Here is a 23,651-nt window from a genome sequence, read left to right on the forward strand (position 1 = left end):
TGATTTAATGTTTAAAACATTATATAATGTGATTTGTTTCACTTTATTATGCTTCAATATAGATTTGTATAGATTTTTAATTCTCATATAACTAAAATTGTAACTCATATTGTTCATTGTTAATATTGATTCTAATTTTTTTTAATTAATTTAAAATTGAAAATTAATATTTTAAAATATTGTTCATTGTTAATATTGATTCTAATTTTGTTTAATTAATTTAAAATTGAAAATTAATATTTTAAAATATACTCCATGTCCCGCTTTAGCAGTCCCATTTCTTCTCTATATTATTCTCTCTCTTAACTTACCATTTCTTCTCTTTAACTATTTTTTATCATTTTTACAAAAAGATGACAGAAAAGTCAATGGGACTGATAAAGCGGGACGGAGGGAGTAATAATCTGTGCTGATGCGACACTAGTACAAAATAAAAGCGCCACAATTTATATAAATTGCGCTTGAATATGATAATGGAAAATGATTGTTCAAAATTAAATAATTAGACTTAGGGTGTGTTTGGTTATGCTGGAAAGCCATGTTAGTGGCTTTTATCTTGATATTCCATGTGTTTGGTTATGCTGTTTTCGTAACAGCATGGCCCAATAAAAAAGTCCAGGCCCGAGTTTTGAATCAAGAAACATGCTGAATTCGTATATTGACCAGAGGCAACGATTGTGTTTATGCCTCGAAGCTCGGACCCAGTTATCACCTTGAAATTACCTTACTCTCCCTCATCAATGCCCCTCATCTCCCCATCGTCAAAACTGCCTTTGAAGCCCTCTCGTTTCACTCCCTTCTCAAAAGCGTAGGTGTGCCCTCGGTTACAATAGCATATTTCTTCGACAAGATCTGAAAGACGAAGGCCAGCAGTTGAATTGGAGAGTCAATTTGAACAAGGTGGGTCTCGATCCATCGCTTTTTTCCTGTAATTACCGTCATATTCTTCGACGGAAATTAAATTGTGCCAACACAATGCTTGCAAAGTGGAGGAATGACTAACCGCCGTCGTTTGGTAGAGGACGTCGAACGGAAAAAATTACACACTGTTGTGACCTCTGTTGTGTGGGTGTTCTCCTTCTCCTTGCAACAATCTCGACGGCGGGAATAATGAGAGGGAAATGTAGATTTTAATATGTAGGGTTGGAGGGCAAAACTTAAATTTACCCATTTGGTGCACGGCAATTTCGACAAAGTTTAGGTTTATCTTGATATCAATTAGCACAAACCAAACCCTTGAAAACAAATCTAACCCCCTAATATTCACAACCAAACGACCGAGCAAGAAAACAAATCTTCTAGAAAAAAAACTCCTTTTCTCGGTCCCTTATTTTTCTGGAGTTAGGTGGCTGTGTAACCAAACACACCCTTGGATTTAAATCAAAGCAATTTACAAGCAAAAGTATCTGTATCTACATACAGAATTACAAATAGTTGTGTTTCAATTGTTAGCATGTTTGTGCGTATCTGATGTTATTAGAGCAATGACACCTCTATACATGGGAAAATTTAAATCTTATATTTACATTACTCGTTGATGCAGAACGTGCTATAGAATGGCTGGACTAGAAAGTTAATTAGAAAAATTTTCGTTTCTTGAAAACGAAATATGTTATTTATATTTAACATTGACTTCATAACAATAAAATTCACTATTAATAACTGGCTACGAAATCCTATGAATTCAAATTAAAATAAACCTAAACTAAGATACTATAAAAAATAAATCTAAAAAGGTAGTAAAAGAAATTTAGTCCTCTAAACGATGTATAATGGCCAAAATCCATTGTAAATCATGGCGATTTACTATTTTGAAACCAAAACACTGAGTAAGAAATATTTAATAACTAATTCAAACTCATAAAAAGATAATAAAAAAATTAGATAATTATTTTTGGGCTAAAAATATTATCGAATTAAATAATTAAATTAGATTGAAAAAATAGATGGATTTTTAAATTAGTATTATTATATAATTAAATAATTAGTGAAGTTTTTTAACAATTTCACATCAATGAATATTTCTTTCCTAAATGTTACTAATAAGGTTTTATCTTATGGAAATCTCCTAATTATCTGGATATTGTTGAAAAATAAGGGTCATTCAAAATTAACGAGTGTTACTTTCATACGAATTATGTAAATTTATCAATTTAAATGTGGAAAGTGTAATTTATTCAACAACTTGCATTTGATATATGTCAAAATGTAAAAGTCTATATAAAGTGAGTTACAATATTTTAATCCTCACTACAACAAGAATATCATAGGAAAAAAGAAATCATACGCCAAACAATTCAAGAATATCATGGCTTCTCAAAAGTCACTATTATTTCTCATTCTTTTGTTGACTGTAGTGGGTTAGCAACTTAGCATCTCTTCTCTAAGATCGAAATTAATTTCATAATTATTTATACTATTGTTTTTCCATTTGGAGCATATCCTTATAATAGTGTTTAGACTTGTTTTACTTAATTAATTAATAGAGTATTTTTTATAAACACAGCAAGCTCATCAAGTCTTATTGTAAATAAGCCTTGCAAATCCTTTGAAGATTGCAAATATCTAGCTCCTATTTGCGAAAAGATTACCCCCCAACTGCCGATTTGTATTAAGAATCGTTGCGAATGTGGTGAATCATTGCGAAAAGCTCAATGTAATTATACTCAACTTTCAATATTTATTGTATATGCTACTTGTTATTTAAATTCAATATTTTTGCAGTTGGTCAAAGATGCAGAAGCGTCGAGGAGTGCAAAATAGAATGCCAAGTGGGTGTGAAGAAGTGCGAAAATTTCAAGTGCATTTGTAAAATATATTGAGGCGTAATTAGGAGATACTATTGCAATTACAAAAGTTTCTTCTAAAAAAAGGCCAATAACATTGTTTTGTTTTGGTGCTTCAAATACCTATAAAGGAATAAATTAATGAATTATATTGGAGATTTTGTTGACAAACTAATAAATTTGTGAGCCTTATAATATGTTGTTGTTATCGTTATACTTTCTATTTTAGAATATAGTATATTGCAAAAATTTCAAATTTCGATAGCAAAGAGAATCATTACTTGTCTAGGTAGAGATATCAAGTGGGCCGGCCCAGCCCAGCCCGGTGTGGGCCGGCCCAGGCCCGGCCCGTTAGTGAAATGGAACGGGTCTGGGCTGGGCTTTGTTGTTTAATCGGGCCCCAATTGGACTGTTTTCTAAACCCAGGACCGGCCCGGGCCCAGGACAGCCTGAAGCCCGGCCCAAGCCCAGGACCGGCCCAGGCCCAGGCCCAGCCCATGACAACTCACTTATGTAATTAGTAGGTAAATTTGTTCCATATGTCATTTCAATATTTCAAGTGTTCCACTTTTTAATAACTTTTAAAAGAATAATGCATACAATCAAATAATATAAATTTATTGTTACTTTTACACCACCGAGTTATTTGGCATAATTGATGAATTCAATTAACAACATCATGTGAACTAATATATTGATTTACATAGAGTTGACTATTCTTTTCCTTTCATGATTAATTGATCTTATTTTTAGATTTAATCATAATTTGCATAATTATAGGGATTACTTGTTCACTAATATATCCTATAATTAATCGTGTAATTGTGTTATGAAAAATTTGATTTGTATAATTGTAGAGACTAATTGTTACTTAATTTTTCTTTATGAAAAATATTTCCATAATTATAGTGATGGAATAGTTAATTAAGCGTATGCCTTAGATATATATGTATATAAATTATATATTGTTTAAATACTATATTTTAAGATCCAATATTGATGCATTCAATTACTAAACCTAAATCAAAATTATAAACAAAATTTATTTCCATAACCATAGTGATTAGTTAACTAATTTTTCTCTATAATAATAGTGGATCATATTCTTAGAATAAAATTAATCGTATTTTCATATCAATAGAGATTCTTTGTCAATTAATTTCTCTTTACAAAATAGTAAATTGTAAAGTTAAAAGTAGTGATTTACGTAATTATAGATCTATTAAAAATAATTCCATAATTATAGTGATGAATTAGTGAAATTTTTATAAGTGTTAGATTAGTAGATTTTGATTACAGATTTTGAGGGATTATATAAAACTATGTGGATATTTTTGCTTGTATATAAATCAATATACATATCAAGACATTAATATGGAGTATATTTTATGAGTGTATATATGCGTGTAGTATGTTCTTATGTTGAATCCTAAATTTGTGGGAAATGTATTTATGTGCCTATATATACTACTACTATTATTTCAATATATTTTGAGTAGATTTGACAATAAATCACATATTTTTAACTCTACCCAATATTCCAATTAACATATGTAAGTTGGCCCAGGACCGGCCCGGCCCAGGACCGGCCCATTTATTAACTGGGCTGGGCTCATCTATGCAAACCAAAACCCAGGCCCGGCCCGACCCGTTCTAGACATGGGCCTGGGCTGGGCTGGGCTGGGCCTAAATATCATCGGGCCTGACCGGGTCCGGGCCGGGCTGGCCGGCCCGGCCCACTTGACACCTCTATGTCTAGGTCATAACATATTAAGAACAAAATCAAACTTAATTATGGCTTAGATTGTAGTTCACTTTTGTAATTGTAACCATCCCACGCCTTATTTTATTGAATAACCTTATATTCTTATTTAGTGCTTATGGAAATAATATATAGAGCAATAAATAAAGGTATAAAAAAAATCTGCATATACATAATGTTTCCCAAAAAATATTAAAAGTATTTTCTAGATATTCGCCGATGGCTACTAAGGTTGTATTGTAGTAAGTGATATACATATATTAAAGACATTTTTTCTTAAAAAGGGCAATTATATTCTTAGTCATTTATATGGTGATTCTAATATCTATCGAAGAATTTATAAATTGAAGATTTTCTCTCCAAATCCATAAATTTGTGAGTTGTTATATGATTGTGTTAGTCTATTTTATAACTATACTTTTTATTCGAATATACATAAGAGATTTTTAATTTCGATAGCAAAGTAAATTCTTACTTATAGAAGACCATAAAATATTGAGGATAAAATAAATATTTAAAATAAACTAGTTAACAAATTCATAGCTTAAGATGTTCTTATGGGTGATTAATACAAGCTATTGAGTGAATTGATGTGTTAAGTATAGGTTTTCACCCACTTATTTGTCATATAGGTGATTTAATGAGTTTGTCGAAGTTTTAAAGTAAAAACATGTTAAAACGAGCTTAAACGAAGTTCAAGGAGCCAAGACAGTAAGAATGCTCGAGCTGTGCGACTGGAAAGCCTGGTTCGGCGTTTTGCACAAAGAACGCAAGGAGTCCAAAGACTTCGCCTGGCCAGGCGTTTGACACGGAGAATCGAGATGCCGTGAGTTCGCCTGGTCGGGCATTTGACGACTTACGCATTGCCCGACCGAGCGATTACCTCTGACGCCTAATTTTGCCCATTTTCTCACTCGAAGTATAAATAGAGCTCACACACTCGATCTCCTCAACTTTGACACGCACAATTGAGGTTGAGAATCAAATATGGAAGGTGAATTGAAGGCCAAGAAGCTTCATCCACCCAAGAGATTGAAGGAGAAGACTTCCCACCAGCAATTCCACCCAATGGGAGTAGCTATTGCTTTGTTTACCATGTTTTCTTCTATTTTCATAGATTTGTCTTTGTTCATGGAAGCTATTATGAGTGGCTAAGTATTTAGTAGGGTTTTGGTGAAGATTCAATGGATTGTAAGGATTATTCTTGTGGTTTGATGCTTCTCTATCTCATTTCATGGTTTTGTTGGTTAATTGTGCATTTACTCTCTCTGTCCCACTTTAAGAGTCACATTTGAGTTCGGCACGTGTTTTAAGAAATGTAAAGGAAGTTGGTAAAAAACATAGTGAAATGCAGGTCTTACTTTTATATATTAGTTTTAGATAAAATGTGAGAGGAAAAATATTAGTGTAATGTGAGGCATATTACCATTTATGGAATATTCCAACCAGAACTCCTAAAGTGACACAGCGAAAAGTGGTAAACCGGGACTGCTAAAGTGAGATAGAGAGAGTATAATTTAATTGTTTAGCTACCAACTAGATTTCATTGTATTGTTATCATAATCGAGAGATGCATGATTAGGTGTGTTATAACAACTACATGACATTTTGCATTCAAGAGAAGCAAGAGCTACAGATAGGGTTTGACTCTTTAGAGTTAGGGGGGTTACCTTTGAATTGTAGGGAGAAGATTCCGACATTAGAGGTTAATCCACATGTTAGGTGCACTCGAGAGAGGGCCTGACTAATTGTAGTGACTTTGCTAGCCATGGATGAGGTTCATATAGATAAGCATGTTCCCTATGTGAAATCCCGTAATCCATTGCAATCGGATCCAAAGCCATATCCTCGCAATCTTGAGCATATCCTCTCAATCTTGTGTGAAACTCGTTCATTACTTGCTTTGTTAAATTCATTTGCTGGTTAAATTGCATTTAGAACTTATATTTTAAAAAAAAAAAAAAACCTTCCCTAAGTCTAAATAGTTTTCAAAGTCCAATCGTGATACTTAAACCGACTTTTAGTCATCGAGGATCGATAATTTTACTTGTCTCGGCCTACAAAACCCCGTACGCGTGTGGGTTATCTTTGAACATACAAATAGTTTGAGTCTCTAGTACTACCTGATAAGGATCCCGAATTATAATTCATTTTTTAAATTTTAATTACCGTACAGTTTTCACATACTAAACAATCTTATTTAATAGTAATGTCTATGAATAATTGAATATAATACATGGAACAGTAAATAAAGATAATAGTATAAAAAATGTATATAAATTATATTGTCTAAAGAATATTAAATAGTACTACTAGTATATTTTTTGTAAACATATGAAAATTGAAATGGAATAACTTGATGAGAATATATGTAGTACAGTATTGTTTTGGACCATTTTCATTGGTATTGGAAGATCAATTCAATTTGGATGTAGTTTAACTTGCATATTTGAGTTGATTTGATGCAAAATTCGGTATACAAATGAAAGCATCACAATTTATATAAATTGCGCTTGAATATGATAGTAGAAAAAAATTATTGAAAATTAAAATAATTAAACTTAGATTTAAATAGAAGAAATTTATAAACAAAAGTATATGAATGTACATAGTACATACAAATAGTAGTGTTTTAGTTGTTAGCATGTTTGTGCGTATCCATTGTTATTAGAGCAACGACGCCTATGTACATGGGAAAATATTTAAATCTTATATTTACATTATTCACTGGTGCAAAACGAGCTATAGAATAACTAGACTAGAAAGCTAATCAGAAAAGGTTTAGTTTCCTGAAAATGAAATATGTTACTCCATTTAGTATCAACATTGACTTCAAAACATTGAAATCCACTATTAATAACTAGCTACGAAACCCTATGATTTCAAATTTTAAAAAACGTAAATATACTATGATATCAAAAATAAATTTGAAAAGGAAATAAAAGAAATTTATCCCTCCGAACGATGTATGATGGCCAAGAGCCATCATATATCACGGCAATTTACTATTTTGAAGTTGTTTAACAATTTCACATCAATGAAATATATCTATTTCCTAAATGTTATTGTAAGGTATCTATCTTTTGGAAATATCTCAAAATCTGGATATTTTTCAAAAATCAATCCGATTCCATTCACAATTAAGAGTGTTGCGGTTATACGAATTATGTCAGTTTATCATTCAAAATATGGAAATGTGTAATTTATTCCACAACTTGCATTTAATGTTTGTCAAAATGTAAACGTCTATATAAAGTGAGTTACTACGATTTCAATTTCACTACAACAACAAATAAAAAAAAGAAAAAAAAATAGTACAACTAACAATTCAAGAATACGATATGGCTTCTCAAAAGTCGGTTTTGTTGCTCACTCTTTTGTTGATTATCGTGCGTTAGCATCTCTTCTCTAATATCAAAATTTATTAACATTGTTTTCCCATTTGGAGTGCATCTATATTACAATTTACAGCGTTTAGACTTATTTATTTAATACAGTATTTTTTTATAAATACAGCGAGTTCATCAAGTCTTATTGTAAAGAAGCCTTGCAAATCCTCTAAAGATTGCAGCTATCTATTTATCATTTGCGAAAGGATTATCCCCAAATCGCCTGTTTGAATTAAGAATCGCTGCGAATGCGGCAAACCATTACAAAAAAACTCAATGTAATTAAACTTAACTTTCAATATTTCTTGCATACGTTACAACTTGTTATTTAAATTCAATATTTTTGCAGTTGGTCAGAGATGCAGAAGCATTGAGGAGTGCAAAATAGTATGCCAAGTGTGTGTGAAGAAGTGCGAAAATTTCATATGCATTTGTAAAATATATTGAGGAGATACAATTGGAATTACAAAAGTTTCTTCTAAAAATAAGGCTAATAATATTGTTTTGTTTTTGTGTTTCAAATACCTATCAAAGAACGCATTAATTGGAGATTTTGTCTACAAATCAATAAATTTGTGAACCTTATAGTATGTTGTTGTTGTCGTTACACTTCCTATTTTTGAATATATGTAGCAAACTCCAAATTTCGATACCTTAGAATATTGAGAATAAAATCAAACTATAGTCCACTTTTGTAATTTTAGTCCACTTTTGTAATTTTAATCATCCTACAACCTTTTTATTGAATTCATGGAAATAATATACGGATCGTCGGAGTATGAAGCAATCCAGAACCTCCATTGTCAGACAAGTTTGGCACCAAACTCATTAACTCAATGGTTGCAAAAAAATTAAAATCAAACCCAAAAAATATAGTGGTTTAATTCAATAAAATAATTTATCAACACTCTTAGAGGCACTGCCATCTTTCTCTACTGTCAGAACCGTTATATATAGAAGAAAAGGAGAGAAGAATATAGCGTGATTATGTTTGTTTTCTTTATAAGAATGAGATAATCGAAGACCAGTATATAATTTTTGTTTGAAAAAATTTCATAAATAGTTCGACTCGTGACTTGTGAGATAGTAGAAACTAGAATGTTACACATAAAATCTGAAACTGAAACATAAATCAAGAATTTAGATAAATGAAAATATAAGTTTATGTAGATGCCATGTAAAACATCGAAATATTTTTTTTTTCTTACTTGAATCACTAATCATATAAAATACTTCATTACATTTAGTCATTTTTGGTGTTAATTCGTAGACTACAATAGTATTTAAATGCGCTACTATTGCTACTTAGGCTCGCAATAATAATGCCAATAATAAATTTAGATTGGTAATTTTGTGGGCCTATATCATAAAATATGTGAACTCAATTTGTTTGGACAACCCATTTATGTGACCCAAGAAATGGAAATTTGGACGCCGATACAAATAATTGAATCTGGTGTGGGTGGTGAGAGAATTATAGCATGGGCAGTAAGCATTTAATGTAAATTGCCTTGGTTGCACTATTTCTTCCTCTCATTCATTTCCACAAATTGAGTTAACTGTATATTTATAATTTAATGTAAATTGGTGTGTTGCACTATTTCTTTCTCTCATTAACAAAATAGAGTTTGATTTTGATATTAAAACGGTACGAATCTGTTTCCTAATAAGTATATTACTCCTCCTTAATGTGCGACTTTCTTTAGAGTAGATACCATAGTATTAGTACTTTTGTAATAAAAAATTGTCAGAATATATATAAAAACGTTGGAATTCTTATAAAATTATTTTTAATTTGGTATGGAATATATAAAATTTAATTTAAATGGAACAAGTTATGTCAAATTTAATAATTTAAGATATTTTAGATTTGTGATAAAAAAAAAAAGTCTCATATACCCTTGTCCTCATATATTTGATCAAAAGTACATGACACGTGACGACCTCTCGGCAGCGAGATTAATAATTGTGTTATCCAGATTTAGTTGTTGTTAGCTTCTAATAGCATTTTCACTCATTTACACTAAATTCAAACTCATTTTAATGTAAATGTCACATCAAATATGATTTTACTTTAATAATTTAAACTTAACTCAAACTTAAAAGAATATTCTCTATATTATGCATTTTTTACTCACAAAATTTGAAAAACTTTTAGGTTTTAATTTAGTGTAAACCTAAAAATAGATATTTTTTTTCTCAAAAATCAAAAATGGGATTGGTTTTTGAGTATTATTAGTGCTAAATACCTATTCTATTTTAGGTTTTAGTGTACTTTTGGAGATGGTCTAAGGGGGTAGTTATTTTTTTAAAACATTCAAGTAGTCATATTTATAAGTTTCTATAATATTCGAACTAAAATCAATCATCAAGTCGTAGGATTAAAATATAAAATTGTTATAGTAGGAGTAATTGATTTCCTGATCGAATGTGATAAATCATAGTCGTGATTCTCGCAATATTCCCATGATTGGGGTAGCTTGGCGTATGATGGCGTCTATTTACTGTTATGATGAGGTAGATTTTGTATTTTTAATAAAGTAAATTTAATATTACAATGTTATAGATTTTTAAAAAGGGAAATAGTCGTAAAACCACAAACTTTCTCTTAGATTTGGTATTTCTCACGAATTTTAAAAATCGTGGGAAATACTATGAACTTTGGATGATGTGTCGATTTTCCATGAAGTTAATTTTTCAACCAGTTTTAGTTGACGTGGCTTGCTAGACGTCCTACGTGTACCCTAGAAGGTTAGCCCTAATTTTGTAAAATAAGAAAATATCATTGCTTCGAACCCTCTGTAAAGAAGAAGAAGAAGAAGAAGCCTTGTAAAATGATGATTTTAAAAACAATAGCGTTAAAAACGATGACGTTTTCTTATTTAAAAATGGTGCGTTTTGTTCACCTTTCGGGTGTTACACGTAGGATATCTTGCTAACCACGCCAGATAAAATTGGCTGCAAAATTAACATAATAGAAAATCAACACTCTCCATATTTCATGGTATTTCCCACCACTTTTAAAGTTGGTGGAAAATACTAAATTTTGGAGGAAGTTAATGATTTTGGTGACTATTTTCTCATTTTCCAATATAGAAGTCAAATGTCATTTCACTAATAACTAAAAATACTAAAATGTCTAAAAAAATATATTTTATATAATTCTCTTCCTTTGTATTATTATTTCAACATATCATATAATAAATTAAATATAATTTTATGAAAATTCTAAGAAATCCGAATGCATATAACAGAATTTTATAATTTTGGTGCAGTCTTCTTAATACTTATAAGTTTATTGTATACTATAATAAACCACGCTCAGTGTTTATAATGACAAAATAATTTAAAGATTATGACTAACTTGAACAATTTGCATATAATAACTAATAAGGCATGTTGCAATATTAGTACTAATAATATAAATTCATTATATTTAATGAAGTACATTCAACTTTCTATAATAAAGTGTATAAGATGAATTAAGTTTATTGTTGTTTACTTGTTTTATTGCATAATTATATTCTTTAATGCTTTCAAATTAATTATGCAATGACTCAAAATTCCTTCTATTATCTCAGGCAATGAATGAGATTTTGTGGTTTTAGACTTTCACTTCAATATTTTCACTTCAAAGTGGCAAAACTAGAATACTCAAAAAGTTCAAAATGCCTTGATCCTTGATCAATTGAGGAATTTTTTTTTTTTTTTTTTAAATGTGTTGGAAGTTGGAACTATTTATAACAAAGGATCTAGTATCATGTTAGATGTGGTAAATTCGAAAAAAATCCCACTTTTTCACAAGACATCGAAAAGGCCACTTGTACTATTTATAACCCAACTAAACAGAGAAAAGAAAAATAAATAAATAAATCAAAACAGCTATATACACAGAGTCAGAAATCAAAATCTAAGGAATTAATCATACTACTATTACTAGGAAAAAACATGAGTAAATCAATCATTGTTAGTCATTAGAGACTGATTACATGAGCGAATCATCCTAAAAAGAAAATAAAAATTAAAACCTAAAATTTTTCCCTCAAACTAACACTTGGTTAAGTTAGGAGTCTCCAATTTTCTTTTTCTTTTCTTTTTTTCAGAAAATCAGGGTACAATCGCAGAGGGCGGAGGTACCACTCCACTAAGCGTAGACAGATGATCCACAGGAGAGCGCCATCAACAGTATCGCCGCTCGCTCTTCCTCTCTCAACTTGCTCATCAACTTCCCCGATCTCTGAAACACAATCTCGCTCTTGAATCGCATTTTCAAAATCTCTCTAACCTCGTTGCTCCGCACAACGCTCGTTCTCTTCTTCTTCTTGTTTGGCTTCCCTGTTTCCAATCCTAAGAGTTGCCTTCTCTTCTTGTTGTATTTTATCCCGCAGGCATTGCATAGAGACTGCAAAACAAACACGCGTTAGCACGAAAATTCGCAAAATCAAATCAAATTGAACAAAATTTGTAAAAATGTTATCATAAATTACCTTCGGTCCGGCTGGACCGCCGCGCCAAAGCGGAGTTCTAGTAGTGTGACAGCCGCTGCAGCTCTTTAATGGAGAAATGCTGCCATTTTTATCCCCAAAATCTGATTTCTGAAACAAATGAGAGAGATGTAAAATAGTTGCTGGTGATTGATAAACCGAGAAAATACTTGATCGATAGGCTTCTCACCTTATCTACTTTCAGATCCATGTGATTGGAGCGTAGATTGATGAAAATTAGAGGAATGATTTGAGAGGGATGATGAGAAGTTTAATTTATCCAGAAAATGGCATGATCATTAGATGGAAGAAAAAAGAAACTAAAAAAGAAATGTTTGTGAAAATAAATCAGAAATTGAAGGGGATTAGATTTTTGGCGAGGGTTTAGGGAGTGAATGGGCCGAGTGTGTGTAGTGTGTGTGTTTCTGTGGGCTGAGCTAATCGTTTTATATATCCGTTCACAGAAAATGGAGGAATGCCAGCGAAACGCGAAACCCTAGCTATTCTGATTGACGATAATGCCCCTCGTAATTTCAAAATTCGAAATGCATACGAGTAATCTTGGCCGTTGATTTCGCTGTTCCCTCATGATCGTGATTCTGCCGTGAGAGAAAGTCATTTGTTATTTATTGGTGATTACTGATTATATTTGACTACTAGTATTTGGTTTCTTAATTATTAATTTTATTTATTTATTTAACTATATAGAGTGTGTGTGTGTGTTGATTTTTCATTATATATTGTAGTAATTGTGGCACGAGGTAAAAGTCGTAACAGAGGGAGTGTACTATATAACTAATGATTTTTTTTATTATTTTAACAAGTAAGGTCAAATAGGCATAGCCGGTTTGGGTAGTGAAATAATGATTTTATGATTGAATATTGATTAATTGAAATCTATTAAAACATTATAATAATGCTTGTATTCATGCATTTATGTGTGGTTATTTGTTATCGTTATACATTCCTATTGTGAACGGACGTCACGTTATTTGGCCATTTCTTTATGGATATTAAATTCTATAAACCCTTTTAATATTCCCTTTACCTTAAAAAAAATAGACTAATAATATATACTCCCTCAGTTTTAGATAGTTTGTCTCACTTCCTTTTTCGCACTCGTTTTGCAAAACAATAAAATAAATAAGTAAAGTTGAGAGAAAGTAAAATAACGTAGGTAAGACTATTCTCTATAGTATTCCCTCTTTTACGTTACTTTACTTTTTCTCCACTTTAATTTACTACTCTCTACATCCGCGAATAGGAGTCTCGGTTGGCCATTTTCATCCGTCCGCCATTAGGAGTCCCGATTAGACATTTTATCTTGGGAGTATAAAAAATGACTCATTGTTCCCTTAATTTAGAAGCTGCAATTAATTTAAATTAAAAAAAAACTTTGATTGCAATTTCTCACTCTCTCTTAATATTAGATTTCATTATTCCAAAGAATAAAACAAATAATAATATAAATGAGTCTCAAATTCCACTGTCACACAATTCAATTATTAAACTCAAACTTTTCTTAAAACCCGCACCCAACTCAACTGGGACTCCTATTCGCGGACGGAGGGAGTACTATTTTTACAAAACGAATACAAAAAAGGAAGTGGGATAAACTTTCTAAAACGAAGGGAGTAGTAATTTCATACATTATTAAAAAAAAGATAAAATAAAAAAGTGATTATAGTATTTTTAATGGAGGGAGTATTTATTCGTTTCATAAAAAATAGCCCTATTTTTTGTATTTGTCCATCAAAATTAATCTAATTTTAATTTATGAAAACTTCTTCTCTCTCATATTTTATCAATTATATATATAGTATTAAAATACACCTCATTTACAAATAAGAGTATAAGACTACTTTTGTGAATGGATACAATAAAGAAAAGAAATGTAATATCGACTGGACTTCAACTTCGAACTCATAAAATAAGTTATTTTGAAGATTATTTTAAGAAGTAGTAGTAGTAATTTGCAACTCAACACTAAGCCTTTTTTTTAATATTTTTTTTTTTTTTCAAAATGAGTGCGAAAAAAAAAGTGAAGACAAACTATCTGAAACAGAGGGAGTCTCAACACTACCTATGAGATACTGACTGAAGTTAATCATTTATGGATCTATGGAGTAAGTAAGTATATAACACATGAGAGGTAACCCGAAAAAACCAACACAAATGGCTTAATCAATTATAGTAGTAATGTTTTGGTTAAAATTAAAATTCAAGAATCCAAAATCGTAGAAAAAAGTAGTGATACGAGATCAAATAAGTAGATATAGGACAAAACGAAGAATGGTACAAATAATAATATCTGTGCTGATGATGTTATGATGCAGAAGCATCTAAATATATGAATATGCTGCAGGTGCTTGTACTTTTAAAAACGAATATTAGTAGTAATTCCTTCTTGTTTTGGATTCTATATCATTTGTTTGAATACTACTCTATTCTAATTTTAAAAAAAATATTATATATGTGTCCTTGTAAGACAGCATGAAAACAAAAACTTGAAGTGAAAACTCAAATTCAACATTTTTTTAGCATATGTCCAAGAGACTAGACTGGACAGATAAGGAAGTACTACTATTTTTTTTTATATTTTAATATCAACTTTTGTACTAAAATTAATTAATTTGTAATGTTAAGATCCAAAGAGTTAAACATTCACAAAATAAGGATCACAAGTTCAAAATAAAAAATGAACTTTAACCTAGAATTAGTAAACAATGTGTATTAGTAATTGGATAAAGAGGGGAGTATAATACTAATGTCTAAGACTAAAATTACTATTTTCTGCGCCCATCAAAAATAATTCTAAGAATGAATAATAAATTAGTAAAGTAAAAAAGAGGCCGAGAAAAAAATGAATAAAGGAGAGAGAGCTTAAAAAAAATGTATGTGGGTAAAATTGAGAGAGAAAATTTATTTTTCGATAGGACTAGTTTTTATGGTCATCCTAATGTAGGGAGTATCAAATTAAACTATTACTGGAGTATCTTACTAGGAGTACCTTTTAAATTTTAATATCGTCCAAATTATCAGAATTTAGAATAATTAAACTGATTTGACAGTGACTGAATAATTCGAGACCACCTGGTGTCTAACCTGTGTTACTGAAAAAATATTGTACTCGTACATAGTACGGAGTATTATTTTAAATTAGAACTAGTATCTTAAAAGGTACACTTACACAAGTTACAGTAGCCATGCTATCTGCTGCTGTGTAGCTTCTACTTTGAAGACGAAATACAGATACATATACTTAGTTGTCATTTTTTGGCCTAAAAGTATCTGGATTGGTTAAATACGTATACTTAGTTGACCCAACCCAATTATTTCATGACCCAAAGAATATGCACAACCAATAAACGGGGAAGCATATACAAATACAAATACAAATCTCAATTTCAACTGTATTTACTCTGGCGGTCATGGAAAATGTTTTCCAAAAAATTTACTCCTACTACATAAGATTCATCCTACCTTTGCAGAAAAAAAAATGGTAAGATTACAAAAAAACAGGACTCTATTTTGCAAATATGGTTCTCCGCAGACGAAAACTTGTGAGATACACCTCCAGACAACCCCTTTCTGGTATCCTGTATCCGACCTCGTCTCTCATCCACATCTGGGATTACCATATGCTAAAAACACAACAGCCGACCAGACTCCAGACAAAACTCGACCAGCCAGAGAGATCCACATCTGTAAATTTCAACTGTTTTGATGTTACATATAAACAGAGATAGACACGCCCAACAATGTAGACTCAGACCAAGCTAAACATCTCAAAATGAGAACATTAACTTCACCTTCAAACAAATTTAAAGCCCTCCCTTGGAACAGGTAGGTCACCGCCTCCAAAATCAAAGCCAGATTGCTGTGTACCATCTCCAGACATCACCTGTTCATCATCGTCATCCAACCAATATGTTTCAATGATCTTCACCGACTTCTCATAGATTTCATTGTTGTCATGACTTTGAAGATTTTCAATCTTCTCCAGACCTTCTGCATCATCAATCATCTGAGCATACACATTCACATCGCCGGTCTTACCTTGGTTCTTCTCAGCTTCTCCAACCTTAAGAATGTTCTCAAGGCCTTCCAAGCAGACCGTGATGATTCTTGGATCAGGATATACTAGAAGATCACATATCGGCTTTATACACCCCTCGCCAACCAAAAACCTATAGATGTTGGATTAATGTTCAAGCCACATATTCTACAAAACAAAATCACCAGAAAAGAGGTTGCAATTTTTTTTACTTGATCTGGTCAGGAGTTCCACTACAAGTAGCATTTGAAATAGCCCAGGCAGCCTCTTTCTTTATGTCAAATTCAGCACTTTGAAGCAGAGCAATGAGAGGGCCAACAATACCAGCCGCAATCACAGCCTAAATCAAATTAAAAGCCTCAGAAATTACAGTATTATACCATAAAGCGGAGAAATCACTATTTTTTGGGAAGGAGAATCAACAGCTAGTCCATTAAGGCAATTTACGTATTAAAACACATTTACTGTCCATATCCCCAATGTCCGAGCAGGAATGATGATTAGTAACAATGGAATTGGAGAAAGTTCACTAGTCCAAGTGTGCGTACCTGGATCTGGTCCTTATTTCCTGCTGTTATGTTTGAGATGGTCCAACAAGCTTCTTTCTTGATACTTTTCTTTTGATTTTGAGTCAACAAGTTAAGCAGGCAAGGAAGAGCCCCCTTTTCAATGATTGCCTGAAAATGATCGCAAAGATCTGAGTGTCTGCATGAACATGGGGTAGAATCTAAAACAAAATACATCCATAAGACAACATTAGAATCTAATATTAGATGTCACAGTCAGTCAACTTGTGTGCATCTAATTCAAACGAGGACACTAGTTCGGTAAATGTTGTAATGGTCCATCACATAGAAACTATTCATATAGAAAACAATTATACATTTCTTAACAAATTATAAACTGAATTTGAAAGCCACTAGAGACTAACAACAAAATTATTGTCTTTCCAAAATAAATCAATGATAAACAGTAAATATCAATTTTAATATCACTAACAGGTTGCTTTAGTTATCACATGTCAATGTATCCCTACATGACGGAAAATTATGTTGGGAAATATACCACTGACCAGAGTAAGATGTCCGTCAAAATACCTGAGTCTGGACATCATCACCAGTCACAATATTGCCAACAGTTCGTAAGGCTGGTATCAAAATAGATGCTGATGGGTGTCTGAGAAACCAAAAAAAAAAGAATAAATGGATATATAAAAGTTAATCATTAAAGGAACAAACTAATTAACCAACGTATATAACTAAACCAAAAATTTGGGAAGACACTCTGCCACTTACAGTAAAAGCTCAATGAGACGAGGACAAACACCAGCATCAATCACAGCTTGAATTTTCTCATTAACACCATCAGACAGATACGAAAGAGCCCAGCATGCATCTGTTAGGACCTCTTCATCATTCATATGAATAAGAAGAGTGAGAGCAAGGAGGGCGGGCTTCAGCTGCTCAATGGTTATCATGACATGTTATAGGTTATTTAATGGGATTGTCAGCAAAAAGATGTACAGACACTAAACGCTACCGAATGACAAACCTGTTCAAAATGGGGTTGTGGCTTTCCCCGACATAAGTTTGATAGAGCCCATGTTGCATTTCTCAACATGGATAGCTTCGATTTGTCATTGAAATGCGACAACAATGGCACTAAGGCCCCATAACCAAGAACCAGATCACGGCATTTTGGTGAGTCACCTGCAATGTTTCCTAAAGCCCAGACTGCCTGTTTAAGAAAGTCAAACAAAATGAGAAGATGTAAAAATAACTAGTTCAACAGATATAATATATGTCCATGCTGGTCAGCAATACAAGCATAAAGATAACGATATAGTTACATGTATGTATGCATACCTGCTCACGAACATCATCACTAGGAGAAGTAAGAAGTCTCACAAATATTGGGACAGCCCCATGATCAATCACAAGCTTGGTGTTATCAGCTGTTCCAGAGGCAATATTCGTGAGTGCCCATGCGGCCTCGAACTAAATAAAGAAAGAAGTCATTCGTCATTACATAATAAAAAATCATAGGCTCATAGCAAATATTACTTCAGCACAACTATACCTGAAGTTGCAGATAATCGTCCCTAGCAAGAAACTCCACAAACCTAGGAACAACTCCGGACCGTATTACTTCCTGGATTGGCGGAGCCCGCTCTATTGCTTACATAACAAACAATGTTAAAGCAATTCAGGTTGAGCAAGAATAGGACGTCTTCAAGAAACCCAAATTGTATCACTAAACAATTACCAAATGAAAGAAGTTTACGGAACTTAGTCATGGACTCCAGTTGTTGCGTAGCATCGTCAGACCAAACAGCATCAACCATCGCCGAAAGACTTTGTAGCTAAAAAGGCAGGGCATGCAACCCACAACTCAAAATTACAATCTAATTAACGGTTGGAATATGAGAAGACTCAATGAATTACAATTACAATCAAGAAGTAATCCAATTCGATGAGATCCAAAGTGAAGTGGTAACTAAAGCAAAAGAAACAATCGTCAAGTAGTATTACCTTGTTATCAAGTTGCGGAAGGTTGACTGCAGACTGAAGCCCCTCCCGGCGCTTCTTGGTCAAATTCTCCTCTCTTTTAGTCTTCCGGATCTCGACCATGATGTCCTCCCGCCTCCGGCGTCCCTCATCAGCGTCCACCGCCACCTTGTACCGGCTCCGGCGGGCCTCCGTCTTGGCGCTCGGCCTCAACGACATCGATCAAAGCAATAATTGCGTCAGATGGCAATGGGAGTGTGGACGAAAGCCTTCTGAATTCGAAGAATTTCTTTTTCTGCTAGAGTCAGAAAATGAGCATGAGTATGAGTATGACTTGAGTAGAAACAGAATTTGAGAAAGGGCCGAAGAAGATTCGATGGTAAATCGTTAATTGTATGATTTATGATTTATGCGCTGTGGATTGGCTCTCTGTACTTTATACTTATCTGCTAATATTTTCCTCTAAAGTAATTAAACCAAACTATTAACTCTCATCACATGATTCACATGCGTTTTTTTTTATTATGTACTACTCCACTACTCCTACTACTTCTTTTGACAAATTATTTCTAACATTAATATCCGTGCCAAAAACAAATGTCTCATTACTATGGAACGGACGGAGTATTATATAAGAAAATAAATAAATTTTTTATTTTATGAATAAAATAATGAAATGTGAGGAACGACATCTCCTAGTGTGCTTCTCTCCACAGTATGGGATCCAAATTCTCCTACGAGAGTATGCACTCTTTCATTTTTAGTTCGTCCTATAAGAAAATATGTACTGCTTTCTAATCATGGAAAGTTTCCCTTGCCGAACCTGTCTTAGAAGCCAAATAAACCGTTGATTCAGTTCTCCAATTTTGTTTGATAGAAATTCTCAATCTTGGGAAATAGTCTATGAGGCTGTAGATCCACAAAAGAGTAACTTTGATATTGTTTAATTCTCGACAAAATTAAGAATGAAGACAAGTTTTGATTCATTTTCACTTTGTTGATTTTCCAAAAATCATAATTTTTGCCTGCATATTATGAGTTTAGTATATTAACTATGTAAATAGTTTTTTAAAGATATATGTTAAAGAGCTAGGAGGTCTAAAGTCCAATATTTTGGAAACAAAGTATTTTAATTAAGATCTAAAATATAACTTGTAATATACTTACTAGTTAGAAAGAAAAATTTGATGGGGGTGCTTAAGGTCCCAGCAACATTATTATAATCTATAAAATGGGAGTATATCACTGTAGATATGTATATATAGATTTTAATATAATCGAACATTAATAAAATTAGAAATAATTCATTATACATGATTTTGATCCAACTACACTAACAAAGCCTAGAGCCGTTGTATTTTGTAAAGGCCCATTTGTTGGACAATTTAAATAACTATATCCGCTTATCGGCCCTGCAACTTGAATAAGATAATGTGGTGAGGATAGAAAAATAAGAAAAAATGGAGAAATTATCGAGTGTGGCAAAGGCTCTTCAACCATCTGCAATTCAAGAATTATCTCTCCTGGCGCAACGATGTAACGCCATCAACCTCGCCGAGGGATTTCCCGATTTCGTCGCTCCCGCCCACATCAAAAACGCCGCCGTTTCAGCTATCAATTCCGACTTCAACCAGTACAGGTTCATTTATTGCATACCTCCCACCTTCATGTCTCGTAATATACTTTTAAATATTCGTATTTATCATCAACTACATTGTTTTATTATAAGCTCAAAGTTGGCACATAAATACTAGTACTCCTACTATGGGGAAATGGGTGATACACGAATACTGCTAATTTTTTTATTAATTAGACTGACAACCAGAATTAAAATTAACAACTTCTTGTATAATTTATATGTAAACTTCAAACTTTTTGTATATTTACCCCTATCTTAGTGATAGCCATATTTATATCTAAAGTCTAAACAAAGATTAGTATGGAATTATCATGTTTATATAACCATAAACCCCTCTCAAATTCCCACTTACTTCACTACATATTTTTTTTCATGATGCTGACTCTCACAACTGAAAAACAAGAAAGGAAAGATGCTGAATTTTATTTAATTGTATTCCATATATTAAAGGCACGTTCAAGGGATTTGTGATTACGTGGCTCAAAAGATGAAGGAGATGCATGGCATGAGCATTGATCCTCTCACAGATATTGTGATTTGCTGTGGCCAGTCTGAGGCCTTTGCTGCAGCTATATTTGCAAGTATAGTTTCCATTTATCAATACATTGTTTTATGTGAATGCTTTCATGCAACTTTGTTCATGTTGTTCTTCTCTGTTTGTGATACTCTTCTCTTCAGTTATTGATCACGGTGATGAGGTTATAGTCTTCGATCCATCGTATGAAACTTATGACACTTGTATTAGGCTTGCTGGAGGAGTCCCTGTAAGCTGACTTGGTCACACTTTTTCTGTTTTTATTTTTGTGTGTTTGCGTGTGGAGAGAGAGATAGAAAGAGCGATGATTTTCTCACGATTAAGAAAAAATGCCAGGTTTATGTTGGCCTTGATCCACCTTATTGGACATTGGATCCAGAGAAATTGGAGAAGGCTTTCACCGACAAAACCAAGGCGGTAGTTTTGAACAGGTGAGGGTAATCATCGATAAATCTAAATCTAAATTTTCATGTTGTGTGCTAATAATGTAACAAGAATAGGCCATTCGTGTTCAAAAGTGTAAATGGATAAAGTTGTGTTGTAATGCAACTGCACAAGCAGTTAAGAGATATGTGCATTTGTTGTGAAGTCATGCTTTAGACCTCTCCTTTGGCACAGCCCTCACAACCCGACAGGAAAAGTTTTCACCAAGGATGAGCTAGAGGTCATTTCTGAGGTGTGCACGAGACGAGATGTCCTTGCTGTAACAGATGAAGTATGGTAGTAAAATTTTATTTTCACTGATACTCAAGATTAGACATGTTATGCTTTTTAAGCTCTATTGTTTCTTATGTTGGGAAGTTTAATCGCTTAGCAAATTGATCATTGTCTATAGAGGTTTTTGGATTGTTGTTTGTATGAGAAATTACAGAAAAGCAACCAGATTTGATGATCTTACTAACATCTCATCTCTGCATTGTCTCCTAATTTCCTCATCAGGTATATGAGCATATAACTTATGACAGTCAAAGTCACGTGTCACTTGCTTCACTTCCTGGAATGCAGTCGCGCACAGTCATCACATCTTCCTTGTCGAAGACTTACAGTGTTACTGGTGCATATCATTTTTGTTTGTTTGTTTGTTTGTTTGTTATATCATGTTTTTTTCGTGGACCTCGTCCCTGCAGAAAGCCTCATGTGAGCATTCACACCTAAGATTGTTAGACGAACATTTGATAGGGTGGAGAGTGGGATGGGCGATTGCTCCTCCTTGCATTGCCTCGGCTATCAGAAACATTCATGTTAGACTCACAGACTCTGCTCCTGCGCCTTTCCAGGAAGCTGCTTTAACCGCTTTGAGAAGCCCTCCTTCATATTTTGAAACATTGAGAAGTGTGAGAATTAATTAACAAAGTAATATATGTCAGTTTGCTTGGAATGAAACTGAAATCATATAATGCAGGATTATGAGTCGAAAAGAGATTGTATCTTCGAGTTGCTGGTTAAGGTGGGTTTCAAGATGGTGTTGAAGCCTCAGGGCTCGTTCTTTGTGTTTGCAGAGCTTCCTGAAACGTGTTCTCTATCTGATGTGAGTGCTGATTATGTTTAGAGTTTCAAGTAATGAAGTGTTGAGTTATTGAGAGGGTTTGCAGGTTGAATTTGTGGAGGAGCTGATAAAGCAGGCAGGGGTTGTGGCAGTGCCAGGCGCGGGGTTTTTCCATGGCGATGGGTGTTGCGGTCGGAGATATATCAGATTTGCATTCTGCAAAAGTAACGAGACGCTATCAGCAGCCGCAGCTAAGATCAGCGAGCTTGCAGAGGGTGACGGCCGTCTCAAGATATTTTAGCAGGTCTTGCGTTGTAGGTTTTAAGATTTTCAAATCAGTTTTTGTTTTGAAGATTTTCAATTTGTGTTGGAGGCTCTCCTTTTCAGCTCGTTCCACTATTAGTTTGATCACATTATGTGACTCTTGCAATTTTAAATATAAGTTGGAAAAACCATTGAATTGATGATGTGGTTTAATAGATGTACTAATATGTATATGTAACTTATATGAATTGATGATGTGGTTTATAAATGTTGTCAAACTGATGAGGATTGTACATGTGAAGATTCAAATGAAGATATAAGCTTAAATTTTTATTATCACATACCCAAATCAAAGTACGTGGAATATATGCGAGTAATGTTAGACCTTATAGGTTTTCAGCCTTAATTTATAATCACGGGAAATACTAAAATTTGGCCAACTTTCATAATTTTTTATGAATATATAGCACGAATGTATGTGTGACTTGATATAAAATTAAATTATGGAGTAAGAAAGATAGTGGAGTACATTGTAAATATAAAAGGATTTTGTTGTGTTCATGGAAAAGGTGTATTTCAAGCAAATGAGGTAATTAAATGTAGTGTTTTAAAATTTGGATTCGATTGGTTTGGTCGTGAATCGGTTCATTGAATGGTCCGATTTAGACATAGAAAACTGTTAAATAATTGGGCTGCTATAAAGTATGAAATGAAAAAGTGGTTAGTTCGATTGTGTACCAGT

General features: G+C 33.0%; 3 protein-coding genes across 7 annotated transcripts; 1 reads left to right on the forward strand and 2 right to left on the reverse strand.

Annotated features, from left to right (window-relative positions):
- Positions 1-11,779: 11,779 nt before the first annotated feature.
- LOC125223877 (GATA transcription factor 15-like) lies at positions 11,780-12,824 on the reverse strand. The gene is made up of 3 exons (XM_048127189.1): positions 12,612-12,824; positions 12,425-12,532; positions 11,780-12,339 (listed from the first exon to the last, which is right to left on the reverse strand). Exons 1-3 carry the CDS (start codon positions 12,630-12,632, stop codon positions 12,082-12,084), a joined length of 387 nt encoding a protein of 128 aa, XP_047983146.1. The 5' UTR covers positions 12,633-12,824; the 3' UTR covers positions 11,780-12,081.
- A 2,978-nt stretch (positions 12,825-15,802) lies between these two features.
- On the reverse strand, positions 15,803-19,376 carry LOC125217854 (importin subunit alpha-1-like). Of its 3 annotated transcripts, none has more exons than XM_048119416.1 (11): positions 19,010-19,376; positions 18,744-18,840; positions 18,558-18,649; positions 18,344-18,475; positions 18,030-18,215; positions 17,774-17,937; positions 17,576-17,654; positions 17,027-17,155; positions 16,691-16,818; positions 16,234-16,611; positions 15,803-16,126 (listed from the first exon to the last, which is right to left on the reverse strand). In XM_048119416.1, exons 1-10 carry the CDS (start codon positions 19,202-19,204, stop codon positions 16,236-16,238), a joined length of 1,578 nt encoding a protein of 525 aa, XP_047975373.1. In that variant the 5' UTR covers positions 19,205-19,376; the 3' UTR covers positions 15,803-16,126; positions 16,234-16,235. The 3 variants fall into 3 exon arrangements, with proteins under 3 accessions (XP_047975373.1, XP_047975371.1, XP_047975372.1); XM_048119414.1 differs by having other exon boundaries at positions 18,558-18,655; XM_048119415.1 differs by having other exon boundaries at positions 15,803-16,139; positions 18,558-18,655.
- A 1,020-nt stretch (positions 19,377-20,396) lies between these two features.
- LOC125218947 (methionine aminotransferase-like) lies at positions 20,397-23,109 on the forward strand. 3 transcript variants are annotated; one of them, XM_048120763.1, is made up of 9 exons: positions 20,397-20,624; positions 21,075-21,205; positions 21,303-21,388; positions 21,496-21,590; positions 21,760-21,874; positions 22,099-22,213; positions 22,339-22,493; positions 22,562-22,606; positions 22,752-23,109. In XM_048120763.1, exons 1-9 carry the CDS (start codon positions 20,446-20,448, stop codon positions 22,944-22,946), a joined length of 1,116 nt encoding a protein of 371 aa, XP_047976720.1. In that variant the 5' UTR covers positions 20,397-20,445; the 3' UTR covers positions 22,947-23,109. The 3 variants fall into 3 exon arrangements, with proteins under 3 accessions (XP_047976720.1, XP_047976718.1, XP_047976719.1); XM_048120761.1 differs by having other exon boundaries at positions 20,400-20,624; positions 22,562-22,687; XM_048120762.1 differs by having other exon boundaries at positions 20,401-20,624; positions 21,778-21,874; positions 22,562-22,687.
- The last annotated feature ends 542 nt before the right edge of the window (positions 23,110-23,651 follow it).

The sequence above is a fragment of the Salvia hispanica genome, chromosome 4 (genome assembly GCF_023119035.1).
Source record: "Salvia hispanica cultivar TCC Black 2014 chromosome 4, UniMelb_Shisp_WGS_1.0, whole genome shotgun sequence".
NCBI classification, from domain to species: Eukaryota; Viridiplantae; Streptophyta; class Magnoliopsida; order Lamiales; family Lamiaceae; genus Salvia; species Salvia hispanica.

What these genes read in the sequence shown, in the direction of transcription:
- LOC125218947 (XM_048120761.1), top strand. Translation starts at nt 20,446, where the DNA reads ATGGAGAAATTATCGAGTGTGGCAAAGGCTCTTCAACCATCTGCAATT. An exon ending in TCCGACTTCAACCAGTACAG is followed by an intron (nt 20,625 to 21,074) that starts GTTCATTTATTG and finishes CATATATTAAAG; the next exon opens with GCACGTTCAAGGGATTTGTG. An exon ending in GGCTTGCTGGAGGAGTCCCT is followed by an intron (nt 21,389 to 21,495) that starts GTAAGCTGACTT and finishes AAAAAATGCCAG; the next exon opens with GTTTATGTTGGCCTTGATCC.
- LOC125217854 (XM_048119414.1), bottom strand. Translation starts at nt 19,204, where the DNA reads ATGTCGTTGAGGCCGAGCGCCAAGACGGAGGCCCGCCGGAGCCGGTAC. An exon ending in GTGATGATGTTCGTGAGCAG is followed by an intron (nt 18,216 to 18,343) that starts GTATGCATACAT and finishes TTTCTTAAACAG; the next exon opens with GCAGTCTGGGCTTTAGGAAA. An exon ending in GTGATGATGTCCAGACTCAG is followed by an intron (nt 17,156 to 17,575) that starts GTATTTTGACGG and finishes GATCATTTTCAG; the next exon opens with GCAATCATTGAAAAGGGGGC.
- LOC125223877 (XM_048127189.1), bottom strand. Translation starts at nt 12,632, where the DNA reads ATGGATCTGAAAGTAGATAAG. An exon ending in TGGATCTGAAAGTAGATAAG is followed by an intron (nt 12,533 to 12,611) that starts GTGAGAAGCCTA and finishes CATTTGTTTCAG; the next exon opens with AAATCAGATTTTGGGGATAA. An exon ending in GCGGTCCAGCCGGACCGAAG is followed by an intron (nt 12,340 to 12,424) that starts GTAATTTATGAT and finishes TTTGTTTTGCAG; the next exon opens with TCTCTATGCAATGCCTGCGG.